Here is a 22,943-nt window from a genome sequence, read left to right as displayed (position 1 = left end):
AGTAGGCATCTGTAGCATCTGCAGACGAGATCGTATAAAACGTCCCTGCAAGACGTCTGCCCTGGCTCCACAGAAAGCTCCGAGGTAAGAGCATGGGGTCTGCAGGCTGGCAGGAAGGGGATGGCAGCCTAATGTGCCACAACAGTCCTGCTGCCTCTGGTGCTCCTGTCCAGGAGGGGACTCCATTATAAATCAGTTTTCAAGGCACCTGCATGTTTTCACTCTTGATTTCTGTGCAGCAGCAATTTGGGAACTGCCATTTCTGTTTTACAGTACTGACCAGCTGCCAGCCCACGAGCCACACATCTGGTGTCACGAGAGGTAAGAACCTGATTTACTGATTCTTAGGGACAGAGACAGATCCTTTTGGGTGGGGTGTCAGGAATGCTCACTGGTTCACCCTATATGCAAACCTGGTGGGACTGCAGTAGAAAGTGGTGAGGGTGCCCAAAGGCTACGTTTGAAGCCTCTGACCACTGATGACAGAACAGAAAATCCCCACGGGGAAAATCTTCACTTCTGCTTAACTGACCTTACATAAATCAAGGTGTGCTGCCTTCCCATCTTTGCTATGGCAGGAGGAGGATGGGACCAGATAAGCACAGCAGGAAAAAAAAGTAAAATCCTGTATTCTGCCTAAGAATATATATTCATTATTAAATCATCTGAACATACAGAACTTCTAACCCCCTTTGTTAAGTGCCAGAATTCTCAGCTTTCTTAGTTACCCATTTTCTTACTCCAGACAAAAAATATATTTATTACCTAAAGAATAAAGAGGGAATAAATTTTACTAAAGTAGCTAGAGGATTTTCAAGTGCAGTTGGCTAAATTTGGGTACGTTTAATAAATCATTTGAAGAAATACTTTTTTTTGAAACTTTTTAAACTTTTGAGAATTCATGTGTTCCTAGATTTTTTTCAGTAAGTATTTATTTGGGATCTTAATATAGCCTTGGAAATTCCAATTTCAATGCTTGAATTTTATTTCACCTAAGTCAGAACTTTGGGACTGAAATTATTTAGGTACTGTAGTGAAGGGTGACAGATGCATAGAGCAAATTAAATTGTGGCAGAATATTAAAAGGTCACAAAGCCTGCACTACTTTTTTTTTTCAGTGGACAACTTCATTAGCAAAATTTATTAATTACCCACTACCCTTCCATTATCATTTAATAGGTAAATGCCCCACAGATTCATTGTTTTCCAAGACTGTAGGTCACCTACTCTATAGCTTTTCAGTAGTTTAATTTCACTGTTCATCCTTTTAACGAATTCTTCTGTTTCCATTCCTAATAGTGATCTTAGTGAAACTTTTTCAACAAATTCACTCTTGTCTTACAGGCACAGTATTCTTAAAGCACCAAATCCACAGCTCTGAAAAGGTCATTAATGAACATTTGAAGACCTAGACTACATCTATGAAAGCCTCTTACTTTCTAAGTTGACATAAAATTAAACTTCGAGTTATCTCATGTTAAAATACCCAGAGTATGAAGAGACACAGGTTAAAATTTTCCCAAATCTTATAGAATAAATAATCAGTATCATATTTTTTCTCCTCAGAGTTGTCTGCTGACATATCCTCAGTAAAGTGCAGACATGGCCTCTGGAGATGCTGAGATGGCCGTCTTTGGGGAGGCGGCTCCTTACCTCCGAAAGTCGGAAAAGGAGAGAATTGCCGCCCAGAACAAACCTTTTGATGCCAAGACATCTGTCTTTGTGGCTCATCCCAAAGAATCCTTTGTGAAAGGGACAATCACAAGCAGGGAATCGGGCAAAGTCACTGTCAAAACTGAAGCGGGAGAGGTGAGTGAAAAGCAAGACTGAAGGACAACATTTGATCCCTGCTCTGGATTCTTAGCTGACACGTATATCCTTCTCCCTCTGACAGACCCTGACCGTGAAGGATGATCAAATCTTCGCCATGAACCCTCCCAAGTACGATAAAATCGAGGACATGGCCATGATGACCCACCTCCACGAACCCGCTGTGCTGTACAACCTCAAAGAGCGTTACGCAGCCTGGATGATCTACGTAAGTGGCAGCGGCAGCTTCCTTTGGGCAGCGGCAGGAAGTGCTGGGCCAGGCTCAGGGGAAGCCAACGTGCTGTGTCCCTTCCTTGCAGACCTACTCGGGTCTCTTCTGCGTCACCGTCAACCCCTACAAGTGGCTGCCGGTGTACAACCCGGAGGTGGTGTTGGCCTACCGAGGCAAGAAGCGCCAGGAGGCCCCTCCACACATCTTCTCCATCTCTGACAACGCCTATCAGTTCATGCTGACTGGTGAGTGTTTGGCCTCTCTCACAGCAATCTAACCAAAAAGCCCTGCTGATCTCACTGGAGCATGTGACAAGCCAGCTGGAACCACCAGAAAGCTGCATGACTGTGAACTTGGTCGATTTATGTAGCAAATAATTTCAAGTGAAACTGACGTAGGAGCATTCACGGACTTACCACAGTGAATTATTTGTACTTTATTGTACAAAATTCTACACTCTCCTACTGCAAAAATAGTACTGGAGTCGGTTTTCTACATTTTTTCACTGATAAGAAAGAAAAATTATTATTTCTTGTATTTTGAAATTGGGTAGGTACTTTGGTTTCATTTGTTGAGGAGAATTATGTGAAGGGCAAGTGATACATAGCTTGTCTCAGGTCCAGACGACTCTGATGGTTCAATATATCCATTTGGGCTTATGCTTAATACTGTTAGAACATAGAAGGGAATTGGGTAGTCTTGGACTTTCTGAAGAATCCCCAGCTTTGGTTTGTAGTTTTACTTCTCATTCAGCTTAGCATTACCCGGGTCAGCTGCTAACACACCTTCCCTTGTTCCGCTTTCACAGATCGGGAGAACCAGTCCATCCTGATCACGTACGTACAGCCCCTGCGCGGGTCCCTGCGGGGCTGCCCGGTGCCAGGGGACCTCCTGCCTGACCACGCACCCTCTGCTTCTCTCTTGGCTCTGACAGCGGAGAATCCGGTGCCGGGAAGACTGTGAACACAAAGCGTGTCATCCAGTACTTTGCAACAATTGCAGCCAGTGGAGAGAAGAAGAAGGAGGACAAGTCATCAGGCAAAATGCAGGTGAGTTGGGAAGAACAGACTGAACATGTGGCCTGTCATTGCCCTGTCAACTGAACACAGTCACTGAATAATTCTCTCCCTGCAGGGAACGCTTGAGGATCAAATCATCAGCGCCAACCCACTGCTGGAGGCCTTTGGAAACGCCAAGACCGTGAGGAACGACAACTCCTCACGCTTTGTAAGTGGTTGCTTTGCATAAAATCTCTCCCCCCACTGGTAAGATACATGGTGCCTGAGCAGTTCTTCATGCAAAGGAGATGCCAGCAGAACACATCCAGGCTGACCTGCTGCTGCTTCTGCTTAACAGGGCAAATTCATCAGAATCCACTTTGGTGCCACAGGCAAGCTGGCTTCTGCTGACATTGAAACTTGTAAGAGATTCTCCTGGACTGCTCCCATCCCTTCCCAAATTCCCACCTCCATGTACATTGCCACAAGTGCCTAACTCTTTCTACCTCCCTGGGCAGATCTGCTGGAGAAGTCCAGAGTCACTTTCCAGCTCAAGGCGGAAAGAAGCTACCACATCTTTTATCAGATCACGTCCAACAAGAAGCCGGAGCTAATTGGTAGGAGATATCACTGAGCTTTTGACAGGAAGATCTCTGAGCAACAGTCAACTATATTACAAGGTGAATTAAATTTAACCCACGAACACATTTGTTTTCAGAAATGCTCCTCATCACTACCAACCCATATGACTACCCTTTTGTGAGTCAAGGGGAGATCACTGTTCCCAGCATTGATGACAAGGAGGAGTTGATGGCGACAGATGTAAGTAATGTACAGAACAGGTGAACAGTCACAAGTCATACATCAGAAAACATGCAAATATTTCACTTTGTTCATTGTATTACCAGAGTGCCATTGACATCCTGGGCTTCACTCCAGATGAGAAAACAGCCATCTACAAGCTGACAGGGGCTGTCATGCACTACGGGAATCTGAAGTTCAAGCAGAAACCAAGAGAGGAGCAAGCAGAGCCTGAAGGCACAGAAGGTATTATCAAACTCAATAATTAACCCTCTGTGAGCTACTATGCATGTGGAAGACAGCAAAAGTTGGTCACTGTTGGACTTTAGGTCCCAAGGAAAACAGTCATCCAGAAAAAAACAACTATCCCTTGTCCTCAGTACATCAAGTTACCTGATCTCAGGATTTACGTAACTCATGCTATGAACAATTAATACTTTAAACTGATCTTCATACTCTTTCAAGAATTCAGGAGTTACGGATGTTCCTTTAGTCACACCTTTGCTGGAATATGGCTTGTGATTGTGAAACAGCCCACTGATTCAGTTCTAACATGGTAGGGAACCACATTCCCATGAGCCTTCACCTATCAGATGCTCAGGGAAGTCAGCTGTGAGAAGTGTTATTTCATTCCTTTGTTGGCACCGGACCTACAACCCCTGTCTTCAGTTCTGTGAGCAATGCCTCCTCTTGTTAAAGGACAAGGCAGGTGGGGAGCACCACTAGTAACAGGATGAAGCCCAACGAGTTTTATGGGACATTAGAAACAAAAGCTCAGAAATGGTTGTAGGCTGTGGATCTGAAGGAGAACAGAAATATTGTCTCTGTGTTCCACTCTAACTATTGTGTGGTTTTGATCACCTGAATGTAGATCAGTACCTGATTGCTGTCACTGCAGCTCCTGAGCTGCGTGTGTGCTATGCACAGTCAGACTAGCAAGCTTCAGTTTTTAGTTTTGTGGCAGGAGATTTTTGAAAACTTCATTACTTTCTGCATGCTGCAGTGAAGAATTTCAAACAGAAATTCTTTTAGAAAAGCTCAATATGCATAATGGCAAGAGTGATGTTACAAAGATTCCCTCTACGAGAGTCTATCAAAAGTTTTCAAAGAACGGAAATCTGAACCCTTCAGCCTTTAGGGAATGCTCCAGGATTCAAAACCTTTTGGACATAAAATTCTTCCCTCTTCCTCTGGCTTTTCAGTGGCTGACAAGGCTGCCTACCTGATGGGTCTGAACTCAGCTGACATGCTCAAGGCCCTCTGCTACCCCCGAGTCAAGGTGGGGAATGAATACGTGACCAAGGGCCAAACGGCACAGCAGGTAAGAAACATGCTGTAACCTGTAATCATATATAGAATGAATATCTTTTTGGTTCTTCTCTGCCCTTTATGGTAACTCCAGGTGTTTTCTTTTCCTGTAGGTGCACAATGCAGTGGGTGCCCTGGCAAAGGCTGTCTATGAGAGGATGTTCTTGTGGATGGTTATTCGCATCAATGAACAGCTGGATACAAAGCAGCCCAGGCAGTACTTCATTGGTGTCCTGGACATTGCTGGCTTTGAGATCTTTGATGTAAGTAAGATTTGGTAAGAGCTATTTGGAAGTGACAACTGAATGTTATGATCAATTTGAGACACATTTTTAAAGAAAACATAGTATCATCACATGATTATTGCTATTTGTCTTCTATAAGTAAAAGAATAACCTTTCAAAGGACTTGTCCTATTTCAAGATGTGCAAACTCAAAGGTACAGAATGGTCTGATCAAAAAAGTTCATTGTTTATATGATCAGGGACAAGACAGCATAAAAATACGTCTATCATGATAGTCCTAAGCTTGGGGTTTTTTCTCTATAACTTGGTCTCATTTTAGATGGGAAATATAATTTATCTTTTGAATTTTGCCAATAAAAAAAATTTCCTTGTGGACACTTAATTTCATGCCCTTCTCTTTTTCATAATATCATAAAACAGGCTGAAGAAATGCATGGGAAGTCAAGTTAACTGCATTCCTTAGTTTTAAAGATGAGGTCTTGCAATTATTGCTGCATCTTCAAACATGCATCTTTCTTATTTTATTTCAAGTTTAACAGCTTTGAGCAGCTGTGCATCAACTTCACCAATGAGAAACTGCAACAGTTCTTCAACCACCACATGTTCGTGCTGGAGCAGGAGGAGTACAAGAAGGAGGGAATTGAATGGACATTCATTGACTTTGGCATGGACCTGGCTGCCTGCATTGAGCTCATTGAGAAGGTATCCTTCCTGTCCAAATCAGTTACACGCATGGAATCCCTGTAATTACTTGCTCTCATTTTCCAAAGGGATCTTCTAGGTTCAGGTTTCTCTTACATTGGGTAGTCAAGAGCTGGAACAGCACTCAAATGTTCTTCTCAGAGCTGAGTAGAGGGGAAGGATCAACTCCCTTGAGCTGTTAGCAGCACAGTGTAGCTGAGGATGAGTTGGTGGCTTTGCTGCAATGGTGTACTGTTGGCTCAAACTCAGTGTAGCCAACACATCTGTGTGTGCTCTGAGTTCCACTGAATAAGAAGGTAGTTCTCTGAAAAGCACATTCTCAACACAAAACCAAAAAATTTCTATTTCTTTTATGAGTTATTTTGTGTTACAGAATACAAGTATCAATGTAATCAATCCTATTTTTTAGAAGAAAATGTAATTAAATAATAATATTTTCTGATGTGTATCTCAATCTATGTTCCATTACTGTGCCTAGGTGAAGGCCATTATTGCCCTGAAAGCTAAATTACAATCTGTCTCCCTTGTGATTTCTCCCAGCCCATGGGCATCTTCTCCATCCTGGAAGAGGAGTGCATGTTCCCCAAGGCAACTGACACCTCTTTCAAGAACAAGCTCTATGACCAGCACCTGGGCAAGTCCAGCAACTTCCAGAAGCCAAAACCTACCAAAGGCAAGACTGAAGCCCACTTCTCCCTGGTGCACTATGCTGGCACAGTGGACTACAACATCACTAACTGGCTGGAGAAGAACAAGGACCCTCTGAATGAAACTGTCATTGGGCTGTACCAGAAATCATCTGTGAAGACCCTGGCTTTACTCTTTGCCAACTATGGTGGACCAGATTCAGGTTGGTTCTTTGAATCCCATGTTCTCACTGATGTTTAGCTTACAAAAAGGAATCAAAGACAGCAAAAGAAAAAAAATCTAAAATCTGTTTTATTTATTTTTGATTTAGCTGAGGCGGGTGCTGGTGGCAAGAAAGGTGGCAAGAAGAAGGGTTCTTCCTTCCAGACTGTCTCAGCTCTTTTTCGGGTATAGTAGAGAATTCAGTATTTCTTCCTAAGACAAGGAGTAAACCCACTAATGACTATGGCTAGTCTTATTTTGGCTCAGTTCTGTTAAAAGATTCTGAAGTTCTTGGGCCATATTCTGCTAGGAATAAATCCAGTTATTCTACTCGTACTTCATTTCACAGAATGCACAGCTTTTCCATTTGTTCACTTGTCTCAGAATGATGCTTCCAGATGGAAATATGTCATATAGAATACTTCTAAAATACATTTAAAATATGGCTACAGGTGCACATCTCTTTCTTCAGAACCTTTTAAATCCATCTAACAACATTCTGCCCACTGTTGACCTGTTTGCTCCATCTGTATCTCTAGTTTTTCTCCCTAACTCAAGGATCAATTTCTTACACTTGAAATGCCATCATTGCTTGGGTTATACATTTTTAAGATGTCAGATACTTGACAGTTCTTTGTCATAACCAAGTTTTGCTGCCTGACATGCACTTCTGCCAGGTGAAATACCTACTGTCTCCTGAGGTATTACCCTTTTGGTCCTTCATTTAGGATGCCCTTCTTTATATAGATTAATTTCTTCTACAGATTTTCTTCATCACCTGACAGCCAGTGCTCTGAAAAAGGATATGGGCATGTGTGTATATGCCCCAAGAAAAAGAATCATAGAATATGCTGATCATTGATCAAGTCCAACTCCTGGCCCTGCACAGACACCCCAACAATCCCACCCTGTGCATCCCTGAGAGCATTGTCCAAATACTCCTTGAGCTCTGGCAGCCTTGGGGCCATGACCATTCCCTGGGGAGCCTGTTCAGTGCCCCACCACCCTCTGGGTGAATAATCATAGCTGCAGGGTCTGTATAATTCAAAAATAATGCAAAAAGCCTATGTTTCAAGGTCATAAGATTTTAAGAAGTAATATTGTAGGAGAAATATTTTTGGGTGCATTTGGGTTGCATTTCTGTTATATTTTCAAATTTCCACTATCTCTCTTGTTCAGACATGACAGTGTTTAGACATCTAAAAGTTTTGTCTGCTTCATTTACATGCTTTGAGATGTCCTCTAGAGACATCTGCTTCCCTCTACTAATTACAGGCAATATTTTTTAATAAATAAGTATACAAATATCAATTATAAAACAAGGCTGGGATTCATGTCACCCTACCCTACAAGATAAATCTATAATCTAGAAATTTAAAACTCAGCTTGTTGGTTCTGTTCCTTTTGCTTTCAGTAGGGAAAACACAAAGGTTCTATGTAGTGTGCTCCATATGACCCAGCCTAAATGCCTACTGCAGAATGCTTCACACTGCCTCACAGTGGGAACATCCAATGGAAAATGGATATCCTTTCTAATGAAGGCATTCCACTAGAGTCAGTGAAATGTATTAAAATTATATGTTTAAGAGAACAATATTTTCTACAGATTACTCCGAAGAACTTTATACTCTAAGTTAATAACAGCAAAGATCTGTGGAAAGTCAGAAAAACGGGTGCAGAGAGCTTCAGTTCAGGGTTCTGCTAATTTTTGTATGGTATCTCATTTCAGAGGACTTGATGCTTACAGCAGAAATTACATTTGCTAATATCAGCTTTTCTTAATGACTCTCCCAGGAGAATTTAAACAAGCTGATGACCAACCTGAGAAGCACCCACCCCCATTTTGTACGGTGCATCATCCCAAATGAAACTAAAACACCTGGTAAGAGACTTAAGTATGTATTGAAGGTTTTCAGCATGGTGCAGCTCTTCCCCACTGTATTCCAGAACATGGCATGTATTTGTGCTCTGCATTGCCAGGTGCCATGGAGCACGAGCTGGTGCTGCATCAGCTGCGCTGTAACGGCGTGCTGGAAGGGATCAGGATTTGCAGGAAAGGATTTCCCAACAGAGTCCTGTATGCAGATTTTAAACAGAGGTCAGACTTCATCCTCTTACTGGATCACTTTGTCTATCTTAAATAGCTTTTAAAATCTAACCTCTCCCTCCTGTGCCTAAAACTGTCTCTAAAGTTTCAGTTTAGCAAGTGCTGTTTGTTCTCAACTGTTCTTAAGACTCTTCCTTTCCATGTACGTGCCAGCTGGTCTCAACAACAGACCTCTTCATATTCATAGAATCACTTAGGTTGGAAAAGACCCTTAACATCATGGAGTTCAAAGCAAGTCCTTCCATTTTCTTCCTCAGATACAAAGTATTAAATGCCAGTGCTATCCCAGAGGGACAGTTCATTGACAGCAAGAAGGCATGTGAGAAACTCCTTGGATCAATTGATATAGACCATACTCAATACAAATTTGGTCACACTAAGGTACAAAATCTGTCTGCTTCAAGTACTAAGTGGTTTTGGTTTGCATGGCTTGATACTCAGATACTCCAGATAGTATGTGAAATGGTCCAATAGGGTATAAGAAATAGTATAAAATAAATCAACAAAATTCTTGCTTACTTAACAATTGAATAAACTGAAATAGGATGATTTCATTAAGGGTTAATTGAGTTCCTAATTTAAGACAAAGTTGTAGAATAAAAGAATCAAGAGTGAATAAAAATAACAGAAAAATGTCTGGCTATTATAGTTTCTCAACTGCAAGTAACCAGAAGCTTGGAGTTATAAAAGAGTGTCTGCCACTACATATATTCTTTGTGGTTTTGCTCTTAACTTCCGTGGTGTTTGTCATGGGGGGAAGGGTACCAGGTTACACTGAACAAGTACAGATGCTGCACCTCTTTTCATGTTCTTACCTAAGGTGTTCTTCAAAGCTGGGCTGGTGGGACTCTTGGAAGAGATGAGGGACGAGAAGCTGGCACAGCTCATCACCCGCACCCAGGCCAGGTGCAGGGGCTTCCTGATGAGAGTGGAGTACCAGAGAATGGTGGAGAGGAGGTAGACTTCTCTTCAAATTAGGTTCACTGTACTTGGCTTATTACTGTGTCATCATGGTATAAATATTGAATATTAATTTGACTTATCTTTCAGGGAATCCATCTTCTGCATCCAGTACAACATCCGTGCATTCATGAATGTCAAACACTGGCCATGGATGAAGCTGTTCTTCAAGATCAAGCCCTTGCTGAAGAGTGCAGAGTCTGAGAAGGAGATGGCCAACATGAAACAAGAGTTTGAAAAAACCAAGGAAGAGCTTGCAAAGTCTGAGGCAAAGCGGAAGGAGCTGGAGGAGAAAATGGTGAAACTTGTGCAGGAGAAAAATGACCTGCAGCTCCAAGTGCAGGCTGTGAGTACCACCAGTGGGCTTTATCTTAATTCCACTGTGACTATCAGGTTGATATGTACAAGTACATTTTCACATCACATAGAAACTTCAATTTAGTTCAGTTCAATCATAATTCTTTAAGCGGTGCTCTTAAGGTGTAACTAGCTTCTGTAAGGACTGTGAGGTATCCATGGTCAAAATATTACTTGAGTGAGAATTTTCTATGGTGGATGCTGAGATATTCTTATGATTAAACCCGAATTGATGCAATTTGTTCCAATGATTGATATTTTGAGATAATACCCTGCACAAATATACAGATACTCATGTCTTCAGATAGATTGAAAAGAATTTTACTTGGTTTTAGCTTTTAAACCTGGCTGTTTCAGAACTACCAATATAAAATCAATTCTATATTATATATCAATCTCTTGGAACATGAATCAAATTTTAAACTACAAGACCTCTATCCAGGACTCTGAACTATGAAAATAAGTATCTTAATATTTCCTCAAAAAGCATATTCCTAAAAATGGCATCTCCCCACCAGGAAGCTGATGCTTTGGCGGATGCTGAGGAAAGGTGCGACCAGCTCATCAAAACCAAAATCCAGCTGGAAGCCAAAGTCAAAGAGGTGACTGAAAGGGCTGAGGATGAAGAGGAAATTAATGCTGAGCTGACAGCCAAGAAGAGGAAACTGGAAGATGAATGTTCAGAGCTGAAGAAAGATATTGATGACCTTGAGCTAACACTGGCCAAGGTGGAGAAGGAAAAACACGCCACCGAAAACAAGGTATGAGGTAGAACCTGTCACTTGCACTCCAGAAAAGACCTGTCTTCTTATAAAGTTTTAAGCACCATTTTCTATCTGTGCTTGCTCCTTTCTTCTCAAAGGTGAAAAACCTGACTGAGGAGATGGCAGCCCTGGATGAGACTATTGTGAAGCTGACAAAAGAGAAGAAAGCCCTCCAAGAGGCCCATCAGCAAACCCTGGATGACCTGCAGGCAGAAGAAGACAAAGTCAATACACTGACCAAGGCCAAGATCAAGCTGGAGCAGCAAGTGGACGATGTAAGCACACAGATGTAGAGCAGGAACAGCATAGGTATGGAGTCTGACCTGGCTGGGAGAGCACTGATGGTCTTGTTGTGTTTAGCTGGAAGGGTCCCTGGAGCAAGAGAAGAAACTGCGCATGGACCTGGAGAGAGCTAAGAGGAAACTGGAAGGAGACCTGAAGCTGGCCCAGGACAGCATCATGGATTTGGAGAATGATAAGCAGCAGCTGGAGGAGAAACTGAAGAAGTAAGTGTGGCTGTGGGACACCTGAGTGCTGGGCTGGAGCACTTGTGTTTTTCTTTGAGCTCTAACACGGTTCACTTTGCCCAAAGGAAAGACTTTGAAATCAGCCAGATCCAGAGCAAGATCGAGGATGAGCAACTTCTGGGCATGCAATTTCAGAAGAAGATCAAGGAGCTGCAGGCAAGTCTCTGTTCCTTCCCCTCCCTTGCTCAGGCTCAGCTCAGGCAGGAGGAGGGCACGGGTGTGAAGGGTCCCTGCTGTTCTCCAGGCCCGTATTGAGGAGCTGGAGGAGGAGATTGAGGCAGAGCGAACCTCTCGCGCTAAAGCAGAGAAGCATCGGGCTGACCTGTCGAGGGAGCTGGAGGAGATCAGCGAGCGCCTGGAAGAAGCAGGAGGGGCGACAGCAGCTCAGATTGAGATGAACAAGAAGCGTGAGGCAGAATTCCAGAAGATGCGGCGTGACCTGGAAGAGGCCACGCTGCAGCACGAAGCCACGGCTGCCGCCCTGCGCAAGAAGCACGCGGACAGCACCGCTGAGCTGGGGGAGCAGATCGACAACCTGCAACGCGTGAAGCAGAAGCTGGAGAAGGAGAAGAGCGAGATGAAGATGGAGATTGATGACTTGGCCAGTAACATAGAGTCTGTCTCTAAAGCCAAGGTACACCATTATTTTTATTAGGAATTTGATAGCAATGTGGTATTTTTATTTAATCTTATATTATTTAATTATTATCAGTTTATATTGTAAATGACTCCTCCAAATCTTATGTGTATAACTGTGGCCATATGTACATAGTCCCCAGATATGTCAACTGCACCTTCTGGTCATATTTTCCTGCTATAAAGAAGGCAGGATCAAGGTATTTACTCATGTGCCATTCATACCTAGGCAAATCTGGAGAAGATGTGCCGCACTCTGGAAGATCAGCTGAGTGAATATAAAACAAAGGAGGAGCAGAATCAGCGCATGATTAGCGATCTTAGTGCTCAAAGAGCTCGTCTGCAGACAGAATCTGGTACAGCCCTTCCATCTCTAGTTTGGAAATGGGAGAACCCCATAAATTACTCTCTTGGCTATTAAAATGTTTTCTCAATTGCAAATTTTCAGGTGAATATGGACGCCAGGTAGAGGAAAAGGATACCTTAATTTCCCAGCTGTCTAGAGGGAAGCAGGCTTTCACCCAGCAGATTGAAGAACTGAAGCGGCAACTAGAAGAAGAGATAAAGGTGAAGATATTTATGTTACATATGAAATAAATATTTGACATAATACGTTTTCGTGAAGTGTTCAAGACTTCATAAGGTGATCCAATTAGAAGTTCAAACCATCCCCTTAGTTCATGCAGTCTAGACTTTGCAGTGGAGGACTCTCATGTTTTTATCAGGCAGTCAGTTAATTACTATTTCTTTGGGATGTATATCAGCGTGTAAGTTCCAGTAAGAGAAATTTCCCAGGAAACACCTACTCATTATTGCAATATTTTTACCACCAGGCCAAGAACGCCCTGGCCCACGCCCTGCAGTCCGCTCGCCATGACTGTGACTTGCTCCGGGAACAATATGAGGAGGAGCAGGAGGCCAAGGGGGAGCTGCAGCGTGCCCTGTCCAAGGCCAACAGCGAAGTGGCCCAGTGGAGAACCAAATACGAGACGGACGCGATTCAGCGCACGGAGGAGCTCGAGGAGGCCAAGTACGTGAGCATTGTGTGGAAGACTGGCATACAGCAATAACAGAAATTTAAAGACACCGCTGAGATTTTCAAAGGCAAAAGCCTAACAGAAGGTTGAGGAGTTATATGAAACAGAAAAACACAAGGAAAACAGGCTACGTGACAAAGAGTGCAGGAGAAAGGACATGTATGGGATTGTACAAAATGCAGAGGGATAGCAAGACTGCAGAGAAGCTGTAGCTGCCCTATCCCTGGGAGTGTTCAAGGCCAGGTTGGACAGGGCTTGGAAAAACTTATTCTAGTGGAAGGTGTCACTGCCCATGACATGGAACTAGTGGGTTTTTGAAGGCCCCTCCAACAAAAACCATTCTGTGACTCTATTATTCCATGAAGACCTTGGAGAAATGAAATAGAAAAAAAAAGACTGGTAGGGATAGGCTCTGAAACGTGTGCATTAGGACCAAGTACTAAAAAGTACCACATTGCTGTGATGAATATGATAATCAACATCCAGTTTCATCTCCAATTAGGAACTGTGCTTACCACTTTACAGGAAGAAGCTGGCACAGCGCCTGCAGGATGCAGAGGAACATGTTGAGGCTGTCAATGCCAAATGTGCCTCCCTGGAAAAGACAAAGCAGAGGCTGCAGAATGAAGTGGAGGACCTGATGATTGACGTGGAGAGATCCAATGCTGCCTGCGCTGCTCTGGATAAGAAGCAGAGGAACTTTGACAAGGTCTTTTGGCCTCCAGCACCAGGACTCCTGGCCAGAGCATTCCCCCATGACTGCCACATGCCTACTCACACCCCGTTTCTCTTCAGATCCTGGCAGAATGGAAGCAGAAGTATGAGGAAACGCAGGCTGAGCTGGAGGCCTCGCAGAAGGAGTCGCGCTCTCTGAGCACGGAGCTGTTCAAGATGAAGAATGCCTATGAGGAGTCCTTGGACCACCTGGAAACAATGAAGCGGGAGAACAAGAACCTGCAGCGTAAGTCCCTGGCCCTCTGCTCCTCACTGGGCTTTCTCACTATCAGCCATTACCACCATTGTTCATGGGTCTGTGCCTGCAGGTCTGCAAAGATGCCTGTCACCTTGGTGGGACAGGGCCCTTGCCATTCTGCTCTGTGCCTGACCATGCCAATGATCCTTGTTTCCACAGAGGAGATTTCTGACCTCACGGAGCAGATTGCTGAGCAAGGAAAGGCAATTCATGAGCTGGAGAAAGTCAAGAAGCAGGTTGAGCAGGAGAAATCTGAAATCCAGGCTGCTCTGGAGGAGGCTGAGGTATGTGACCATAATCAGTGGTGTCTGCAGTAAATAAATGAGGAAATAGGCCTCAAAAGGCCCTATGTGTTCCCCTGTGTTCCTGCTGGGGAGTGCAGAGAGCTGAGATCTCTGGAAATATTTTGTCATTCCCTAGAATGCAAGGAGAGGGTTTATCAATGTTATCAATGTTTGTGTCCACTTGCCCAGGCCTCCCTGGAACATGAGGAGGGGAAGATCCTGCGCCTGCAGCTTGAGCTCAACCAAGTGAAGTCTGAGATTGACAGGAAGATAGCAGAGAAAGATGAGGAGATTGACCAGATGAAGAGAAACCACCTCAGAATTGTGGAGTCCTTGCAGAGCAGCTTGGATGCTGAGATCAGGAGCAGGAATGAAGCCCTGAGGCTGAAGAAGAAGATGGAGGGAGACCTGAATGAAATGGAGATCCAGCTGAGCCATGCCAACCGTGTGGCTGCAGAGGCACAGAAAAACCTGAGAAATACACAGGGAGTGCTCAAGGTCTGTTCAGCAAAGCTGCAGAAAGGGAAATGAGATCCCTGACATTTTTGCCATGGAAGTGAACGCTGACGCCTGGTAATTTCTCTTGTCTCTCCAGGACACCCAGATCCATCTGGATGATGCTCTCAGGACACAGGAGGACCTGAAGGAGCAGGTGGCCATGGTGGAGCGCAGGGCAAACCTGCTGCAGGCTGAAATTGAGGAGCTGCGGGCAGCCCTGGAGCAGACGGAGCGGTCGAGGAAATTGGCTGAGCAGGAGCTTCTGGATGCCACTGAACGTGTGCAGCTCCTCCATACGCAGGTCAGGGCAGGGAGCAAACAGCCAAGTTGACAGTGACACCAGGCTGTAACCTACCAGAGCACCAGCAGTACTAGAATGGCCTCTCTACTGCTGTCCGCAAGGAAAGGCGTGCTTTGCATCCATCCCCCAAGGCCACACCTGACATTTTGTACACAACCATTGTAACAATACTTCCACAATAAGAGTAGGAAGCTGGAAGGGGAAAGACTTTGCTCAGGCAGAAGGTTTATCATGGCAGGTTGTAGAATCCAACTCTTGCCGTGTCCTTCCCATTGCACAGAACACCAGCTTGATCAACACCAAGAAGAAGCTGGAAACAGACATTGCCCAGATCCAGGGTGAAATGGAGGATACCATCCAGGAAGCCCGCAATGCTGAGGAGAAGGCCAAGAAGGCCATCACGGATGTGAGTTGGACACTTCTGACATTGCTGATGGTGAATGCACTCTTCCCAAAATATCTTCGGTCCTAAAATGGCTTTGACCTTTTGCTCTGATCAGGCGGCCATGATGGCAGAAGAGCTGAAGAAGGAGCAGGACACCAGTGCCCACCTGGAGAGGATGAAGAAGAACCTGGACCAGACGGTGAAGGACCTGCAGCTTCGTCTGGATGAGGCCGAGCAGCTGGCACTGAAGGGAGGGAAGAAGCAGATCCAGAAGCTGGAGGCCAGGGTGTGTAGGGCTGGGGCTGTGGGTGAGTGAGGCTGTCGTTGGAGAGACATTGCCAGGGAAGCTGCAGGGATGGGCTTGTCCTTGCAGGTGCGGGAGCTGGAAGGGGAGGTTGATGCTGAGCAGAAGCGCAGCGCTGAAGCCGTGAAGGGTGTGCGCAAGTACGAGCGGAGGGTGAAGGAACTGACCTACCAGGTAAGGCAGGAGGTCTCCTGCTCTGACAGGGTTTGCTCACAGCAAGCCACATTTTGCACACACCATCGCCAAGGGCAATTGTTAATCCTGTGTGACGTAGCACCAAGAATTGACTCTCTTTCCTCTTTGCCAACCACTTTAGTCTGAGGAAGACAGGAAGAATATTCTCAGGCTGCAGGATCTGGTGGACAAGCTGCAAATGAAAGTGAAATCCTACAAGAGACAATCTGAGGAGGCTGTAAGTATCCCTCTGAGTGCTTGGCAAGAACCACTTTCCCAGAGGGTAGTCTGGCCATTGAGGAGACAAATATAAGAAAGCTGGAAGATGCCAGTCATCAATAATGGAGTTCTTCAAATTCTCTGAAAGGGTCATAAAACAGACTTGCCAAAGAGTCACCAAGAAGACTAAAGAGGAGGGCAAATGCACATAGCATTTTTTGCATTAGAACAACAAAGCAACCTGTAAGGGTCTTATGACTGATATCAGTACTACAGTGTCTTAAGAAATTTTGAAAATAACTTACTTTTAGAGTTTTGATAGCAGACAGGGAAGGTGTTGGAAGTCCCCTGCCAAACCACTTTGCATTATGATTCTGTAATTGTACAGGGAGCCTTTGCCTGTGTCTAGGCATGCAGCAGTCAGGGATGCCCCGAGGGAAGTCCTGCAGCCCCTGAATTTATGATTGTCTGAGCATGGGTTCTTCACTGTGGAAACAGCCCAGCACAGAGTAGGGCTTCTGGCTTTGCTTAAAGGGATTTGTGAGAAGGACTCTGAGGAGATCTCCTCAATCTCACTGTGGGACTTTGTATAAACAGTGGTGGGTGGAGTTTGAGGGCTTGTGATTTCGCCCAGGCCAACGCACAGGAGAAATAACAACCCCAAACCCAAACCTTCTTACTACTGGCTCCTTCTCCCTTCCAGGAGCAGCTGTCCAATGTCAACCTGTCCAAGTTCCGCAAGATCCAGCACGAGCTGGAGGAAGCCGAGGAGCGGGCTGACATTGCAGAGTCACAGGTCAACAAGCTCCGAGCAAAGAGCCGGGAGTTCCACAGGAGGATAGAAGAGGAAGAGTGAGGATGTCATTTGGCAGCAAAGTGACCTGAGGGCTGCACAAAATGTGAACCTCTTGGTCACTTTCCTTCTGCCATGAGTCTTTGTCCCCCCCCCAGTGTCTAGTGAATAAATACTGTAGATCCCTCTGCATACACCCCATGACCAGTGCTTTCTTTGGGTTTTGTTTTCCTTGGACAATTGCATTGCAGAAGAAGTTTCCTTACTTTTCCCGTCTGGGAGAAGGGAGAAGCTGGTGTCAGAGCTGGATTGAGGATCCGTAACTTAGAGGCCGGCCATTTCTGTGGAGACTCCTGAAAATCCAGCCTGTGCTCTCTCCTGTCTCCAGCAGCTCCTTGTCCAGCTTGTGCCTTTGAGTCCTCCTACTGCTTCTCCCAGTGTCCTATCAGCACAGCTTCTTTCCCGTGGGAGAGGCAAGAGAGGGTGATCCTTTTCCTTTTTCCTTTCCCTACTCTCGTTTGTGATGCTGGCCCTCACAAACCCTAAACAGCAATCTCTGAGTAAGTCATCAGAAGCTGCAGTGCACTGCACTGTGAAGGACGGGCAGTTCCTTGACAGAGACAATTTGAGTCACAGAGAGCATGGTTACAACACACCAACAGTGTCCCTACATTGTGCCATCTCCCTCACCCTAGATTTCCTCAGCTGCTGCCACCAGCTGCTGCCACCAGCTGCTGCCAGTTTCTCTTGAATGGGCAAAAAGCTGAGCCTGCCTGGGGGCTTGTGCTGGAAAGACTCTCAGGACTCTCCCTTAGCACCCAGCTCTCACACACCACATGGTTCCAACACACCTCTTCACCACATCGACCCAAAGATCAGCCTCGTCACCCCTGAAGCTTTCACTGTCAGCCACACCAGCTGAATCCAGATTGCCAAAGTCCTTGACACAGACCAGTGTGGTGTGAGTAAGAAACACATTAGCAGCAACTGGGGTGTGAAGTGCAGTTGGCACGGAAAGGAAATAAGAAGCAAAGGAGCAGGGGCCAGTGTAGGCAGTGATGTGTAAGGTTGTGTCAGTCCACAACCTTCTACCGTTGTTGACTGTAGAAGTGCTGGGATTCAGAAACAGACGTTTGTGCTCTATGGAGCATTGAGCCCAACAGGATCACAATGTTTTCAAGGGAGAGCTTGCCTGTGGAGCTCCCTGAGGTGATGGGAAGTGATAAGGATTGGCACTGTCTGCTTGGTCTAAGCTTGCAGAAGTCACTGCCAGCGGCGTTGCATCCATATAGATGCTCACACTGAAGGGAAATTGAAACAGACCACTCTGTCATTTGTTTGTTACACCCATGACAGCAATATCCAAAGGGCTTTCACCTTACCTGGCTCCCAAGTGCAGCCTCACCAGCACAGCAGCTCTTCCTGGGAAGTCCAGCCTGATTCCAGTTTCATTAGCAAGCACTGACGAGCACAACCTGCTGGTGTTGTCTGCAGAGAGCAATGGGAGATGGTTCTTTAGGAGCAGCCCTCAGCTTTCAATCACAGACCTTAAGAAAGCCACCTAACACCTTGCAGAGATGCCAGACTATTCCTCCCTTCTCATGACACTGCATAACTTTTCCCAAGGGCTCCTGGGCAGACTCTTAACCTTGTTCCTCCCTCCTCATCCCCTGCAGTCTTTCTCCTTGCCTCAGTGTGCATTGGTCTGTCACTACAGCCAGGGCCTCTTGGCGTGAACCTTTGCCTGCCCAAGCCCACCTAGTAGCTGTCTGCTCCTCTTGAGGCCTCTTGAGGGCATCTCCAAAGCTTTGGGTGGGTCTGGGTAGAGTGTAGATGGCACACAAAATCTGTGACTATCCCTGTTAGCTGTAATGGCTGCTACAAACATTAACTTCAGGGAGTCAGAGATAGGTTCACACCGTCAGGCAGGACCTGCCCTAAGCACGGCTGGGCACTGCTGATGGCACTGAGGGCTGGCCCTGCACCCCCAGCAAACTCACAGCTCCCTCTGCCCTCACCTCCTGCGCTCCAAGGCCACACCAAATTGCCCCTCAGCCTTCACAAGAGCCATTGCTAGAGGAGGGGACAAGGCTGCAGGGAGCTTTGGAGGAGGCCCCTACCAGGAGGATCAGCCCCATCACGTGTCTCCTTTCATCCTCAATGTCAAAAGCCCAAAATAGCCCCGCTCTCCCAAGACTCCTGTGTGGGGTCGTGCCTGTTTGTGGGGATGATTTGCTTCCACTAATAGCGCCTGAAGACATTCCTGGGCGGGTAGGCTGCCTTCTATGTCGCAGTGCAACGTGCTGCCCTGGAGGAGCTGGACACTTGTGCTGTGTGCCAAGACAGCAGCTGCTATTCTTACCCCTGAGAGACTTGCTGCAGCACAGCTCCACTGCCAGCTCAAAGGTTAAACATCAGAATGGGGCCTGAGCGTGCTCTCCCTGCTCAGAGCCTGAATCCAGAGTGTTCCCCTTTGGACCCGTGCAATGGCCCTGTGCCAGCCCAGCGCCATGGCCGTTCCCTGCTGGGATGTGCTGTCCCATGGGCAACACAGCAGCTGCCCAGGTACTTGCAGCAGTCAGCCAGGGCTCCTTGGCATGGATGGGGCATCCCCCCTCTCTTTTTAACCAACAAATGGAAAAGACACGCTGGGCTGCAGCTCTGAAAGTGCGGCATTTTACAGCTGCTGTCCTGGACTCCCTGTCTGAGTGAGGATGAAGGCAGAGGCAGGGCTTGCTCCGAGGTCCAGCAGCACTGCAGGGGCCATCCACGTCCCTTTGCTCAAGCTGGGCTTTCACAGCACTCATTTAGGGATGGCTGTAGGGCCATACACCAGAGGTCCCTCCAGAGCCCCGGGAGTATCAGGGCTGCAGGAGAAGCCCTGGCCAGGCTGATGGCTCTGACATGATGGTTATGGAGGCCCAGCCCTGCCTGCACCTTGACTGCCCTGGCCCTCTGGAGAGCTCAGGAAAGCCACGTCCCAGCCGGGTACGGTCACCATGGGCGATCAGGCAGAGGACACCGAGCCCAGAGACATCAGCTGGGATGGTGGCTGTGCCTTTCCCCTCAGGCCTTGGCTCTAATGGCACAGGTCCCATCAGCTTTCTCCTCAGCTTGGGCCTTGTCACCTGACACTGACGGACAGACAAGTTCCTTCAGGGATCCTCGGCAGGAAGCCAACAGCGCTATTCCCAGTGAGGGGAGCAGGGGGTGCCAGTCCCACAGCCCCATCAGGCTCCGTCAGTCACAGGGAGGTCTTGGGGCAGCAGCTGACCAGATCCTCTGCTCCAGGCACCCAGTGCCAGGGGATGGCAGCCTGGAGCCATCGAGGGGACCCTGCTCTGGGCCCTGCTCCACTGCAGAACAGCAATGAGATCTCACTTTCTATGGGTTAGCCTTGGTCAGTAGAGGATCACAGTAACATGCCCTATGTTCAGAGAATGCTTTATGAGTTCAGAAAGTGCTTGGAGAAATTAATCAGTTAAAATTCCACCATGCGCTGTTAAGTACTCAGACATTGCATTCTGCTCTGGGACTCCACAAATACAAATTACTGGAGGTAGGAGAGTTCTGTAGAAGTGCCATTCCATGTTGATGCTCCTTTCTGAGCATCACTTTCAAAGACAGGAAGCTGGGCTACATGATCCTTTGATCTCACAAAGGCAGCTCATTTTAGGTTATGATAGAGTTTCCTGCAGGGGTTAATACCATGCTCCTTCACTATTTCCTTTTCCTTCCCCTTCCTTCCTGCTCTTATACTTACTTGCTGCCTCAATTATGTTTTCCTACCTAGCTCTCTGCCAGCCTGCCCACCCCACTCACCTGTTCTGTAATAAGAGCTCCTCAGCTGCTTTGGGAGGGGATAGAAAGGGCATCCCGAGCGTCACCTCCTTGGATGGGGTGCACTGCCCAGACCTCTTCCGCTGATGGGACTGTGGAGACAGGAGGAGTGTGAATTGCGGCGCACGAGTGGCACGCACTTGAAACTGCCCATCCTCTAATCCCAGATTATGGGGTTTATTTGCCTCTCATGTTCAGCTATTCAGTTCATTTGCCTCTCATGTTCAGTTTAAGCTCATTCTGAGGACTTCCAAGAATACCACTCTGTGGGAACCTACTTGGAAACAAATTTATAATTAAAGTTCCCTCTAGGACAGATGCATTCACTTTCTTTGATATGTAGTGGAGGTAAATCACAGCTGCATTAAGAGCTACAGAGATTAATTTCTAACTAGAGCAGAAAGGACAGCAAGGCCATCACAGCCCCTCCATGGCCAGCCTGTGACATTCAGTTTATCTTCACAGGTGCTCACACTTAGATACAGAAGTTATTGGTCACATTTGCCATGGTAAAGAATGGGTGAACCATTCTTTACCTGCAGCTTTTAAGTCTTACTAGTTATGGTCCTCAGCAGTTCTTCCTGGGAAATAATTTATTGCTTCTAGCAATTGCCTCAGCCTATTCCTTCAACCACATTCATCAGAAATGTTAGTTTAATGGCAAATTTCCTGACCAGATATCCCACCAAATTATGGACTGAGCATGTTCTGCTCACAACACTGAGCATGTTTCAACATAACATTAAAAGCATGAACCTTAATGGAGCGATGCTGAACTGATAAAGAATCTTTTAATATGGAAAATGTGCTCTTACCCTCTCCAGGGCTCAGTGTCCAGTCATATCCGAGCAGAAGTACGGGGGTGAGCAGTGCTGCTACAGAGCAGTGTTCTGACATTTCTGCTTGCCCTCTGCTAACATTCCTGGAAGCTCTCATTTTACACAGAGGGCAGCAGAAAAGCTGCTGCAGCAGGGGCTGAGCAATCCCTGTCAGACTGTCCATGACAGGCTGCAGAACAAACTGACATCTAGGCAGGCCCTACCACAATTACAGCGTCGCCAACAGCAGCACTTGCAAGTTGAAAATCCTGCAAGGATTTGAGATCCCTTTTTTTTGGCAGTTGGGGGGGGGGGGAATAATGAGCAAATCATTCAGACTCCTTCCTATATCATTGCTCTTTCTAGAAGAGTTGTAAGTATGGTTCTAATCCACATGATTTTGTATTTGCCACTGTCATTATCTCAGCCTCTGCTATTTTAGGGTGATAGTGAGGTGTTTTTTACCTCAAAAGTGCTATATGTTAATACCCTGATTCTAGAATTCAAATATAGCCATTTATTTTCGAGGGATAGTATTCTACTACGTATGAATTACAGAGTCTGTCAAGAAAAAACATTAGATCAGAAAGTGATCTTCCAGCAGCTAGGTCTCACATTGCCATAATGTTTTTAAGGCAGAATCAAGGCACTGAACAAAATACTTTTTTTTTCTTTTTCTAGAATATAAGGACACTGATACTAAATACTCATTTTCCTATAGAAGTGAATTTAAGCAATCTATACTGAAACAATATCCTTTTTTTGAAAATAGTTAATGTACTCTGAGTTAGATACACGGGAGAAATGCCAACAAGATATTCTCAAGAGGTCAAAACAACAAAAAAGACTTTACTGGCACCTTTAGAAAATCAGAAAACTTTGGCAAAAGGTTTAGCGAAGCATTCAATCAACATAAAACACTTCTCAAAGCATTAACTTCGTAAACTCCAAGCCGCCTGATTTTAAGTTACTCAAAACTCCTAGAAGAGGGTGAGAGGGAAGATGTGTACTAATGCCTTTAT

The 22,943-nt window shown here is 45.8% G+C and overlaps 1 protein-coding gene and 1 long non-coding RNA gene across 4 annotated transcripts; one reads left to right on the top strand and one right to left on the bottom strand.

Moving 5' to 3' along the window:
• The first annotated feature begins 129 nt into the window (after positions 1 to 129).
• Positions 130 to 17,459, top strand: LOC125335722 (myosin heavy chain, skeletal muscle, adult-like). The gene is made up of 39 exons (XM_048323561.1): positions 130 to 321; positions 1,567 to 1,809; positions 1,895 to 2,038; positions 2,130 to 2,286; positions 2,850 to 2,877; positions 2,976 to 3,090; positions 3,176 to 3,268; positions 3,398 to 3,461; positions 3,558 to 3,656; positions 3,758 to 3,861; positions 3,948 to 4,086; positions 5,043 to 5,161; positions 5,262 to 5,411; positions 5,925 to 6,095; positions 6,636 to 6,945; positions 7,054 to 7,130; positions 8,739 to 8,826; positions 8,925 to 9,042; positions 9,309 to 9,432; positions 9,872 to 10,008; positions 10,102 to 10,357; positions 10,887 to 11,129; positions 11,231 to 11,407; positions 11,493 to 11,638; positions 11,725 to 11,815; positions 11,904 to 12,293; positions 12,525 to 12,651; positions 12,744 to 12,862; positions 13,129 to 13,325; positions 13,858 to 14,041; positions 14,128 to 14,293; positions 14,465 to 14,589; positions 14,779 to 15,087; positions 15,185 to 15,388; positions 15,669 to 15,794; positions 15,889 to 16,059; positions 16,147 to 16,251; positions 16,394 to 16,489; positions 17,174 to 17,459. Exons 2-39 carry the CDS (start codon positions 1,603 to 1,605, stop codon positions 17,324 to 17,326), a joined length of 5,829 nt encoding a protein of 1,942 aa, XP_048179518.1. The 5' UTR covers positions 130 to 321; positions 1,567 to 1,602; the 3' UTR covers positions 17,327 to 17,459.
• On the bottom strand, positions 8,846 to 22,014 carry LOC125335737. 3 transcript variants are annotated; one of them, XR_007207529.1, is made up of 6 exons: positions 21,919 to 22,014; positions 21,086 to 21,195; positions 18,646 to 18,751; positions 12,778 to 12,844; positions 9,867 to 10,211; positions 8,846 to 9,019 (listed from the first exon to the last, which is right to left on the bottom strand). It is a non-coding gene; the product is annotated as an uncharacterized LOC125335737 (long non-coding RNA). The 3 variants fall into 3 exon arrangements; XR_007207530.1 differs by lacking the exon at positions 8,846 to 9,019 and adding an exon at positions 9,347 to 9,427; XR_007207531.1 differs by lacking the exon at positions 12,778 to 12,844.
• Positions 22,015 to 22,943: the final 929 nt, after the last annotated feature.

Source organism: Corvus hawaiiensis, chromosome 19 (genome assembly GCF_020740725.1).
Source record: "Corvus hawaiiensis isolate bCorHaw1 chromosome 19, bCorHaw1.pri.cur, whole genome shotgun sequence".
In the NCBI taxonomy this organism is placed as follows: domain Eukaryota; kingdom Metazoa; phylum Chordata; class Aves; order Passeriformes; family Corvidae; genus Corvus; species Corvus hawaiiensis.
Note: the sequence above shows the minus strand (reverse complement) of the source record. Positions and strands in the feature narration are given on the sequence as shown.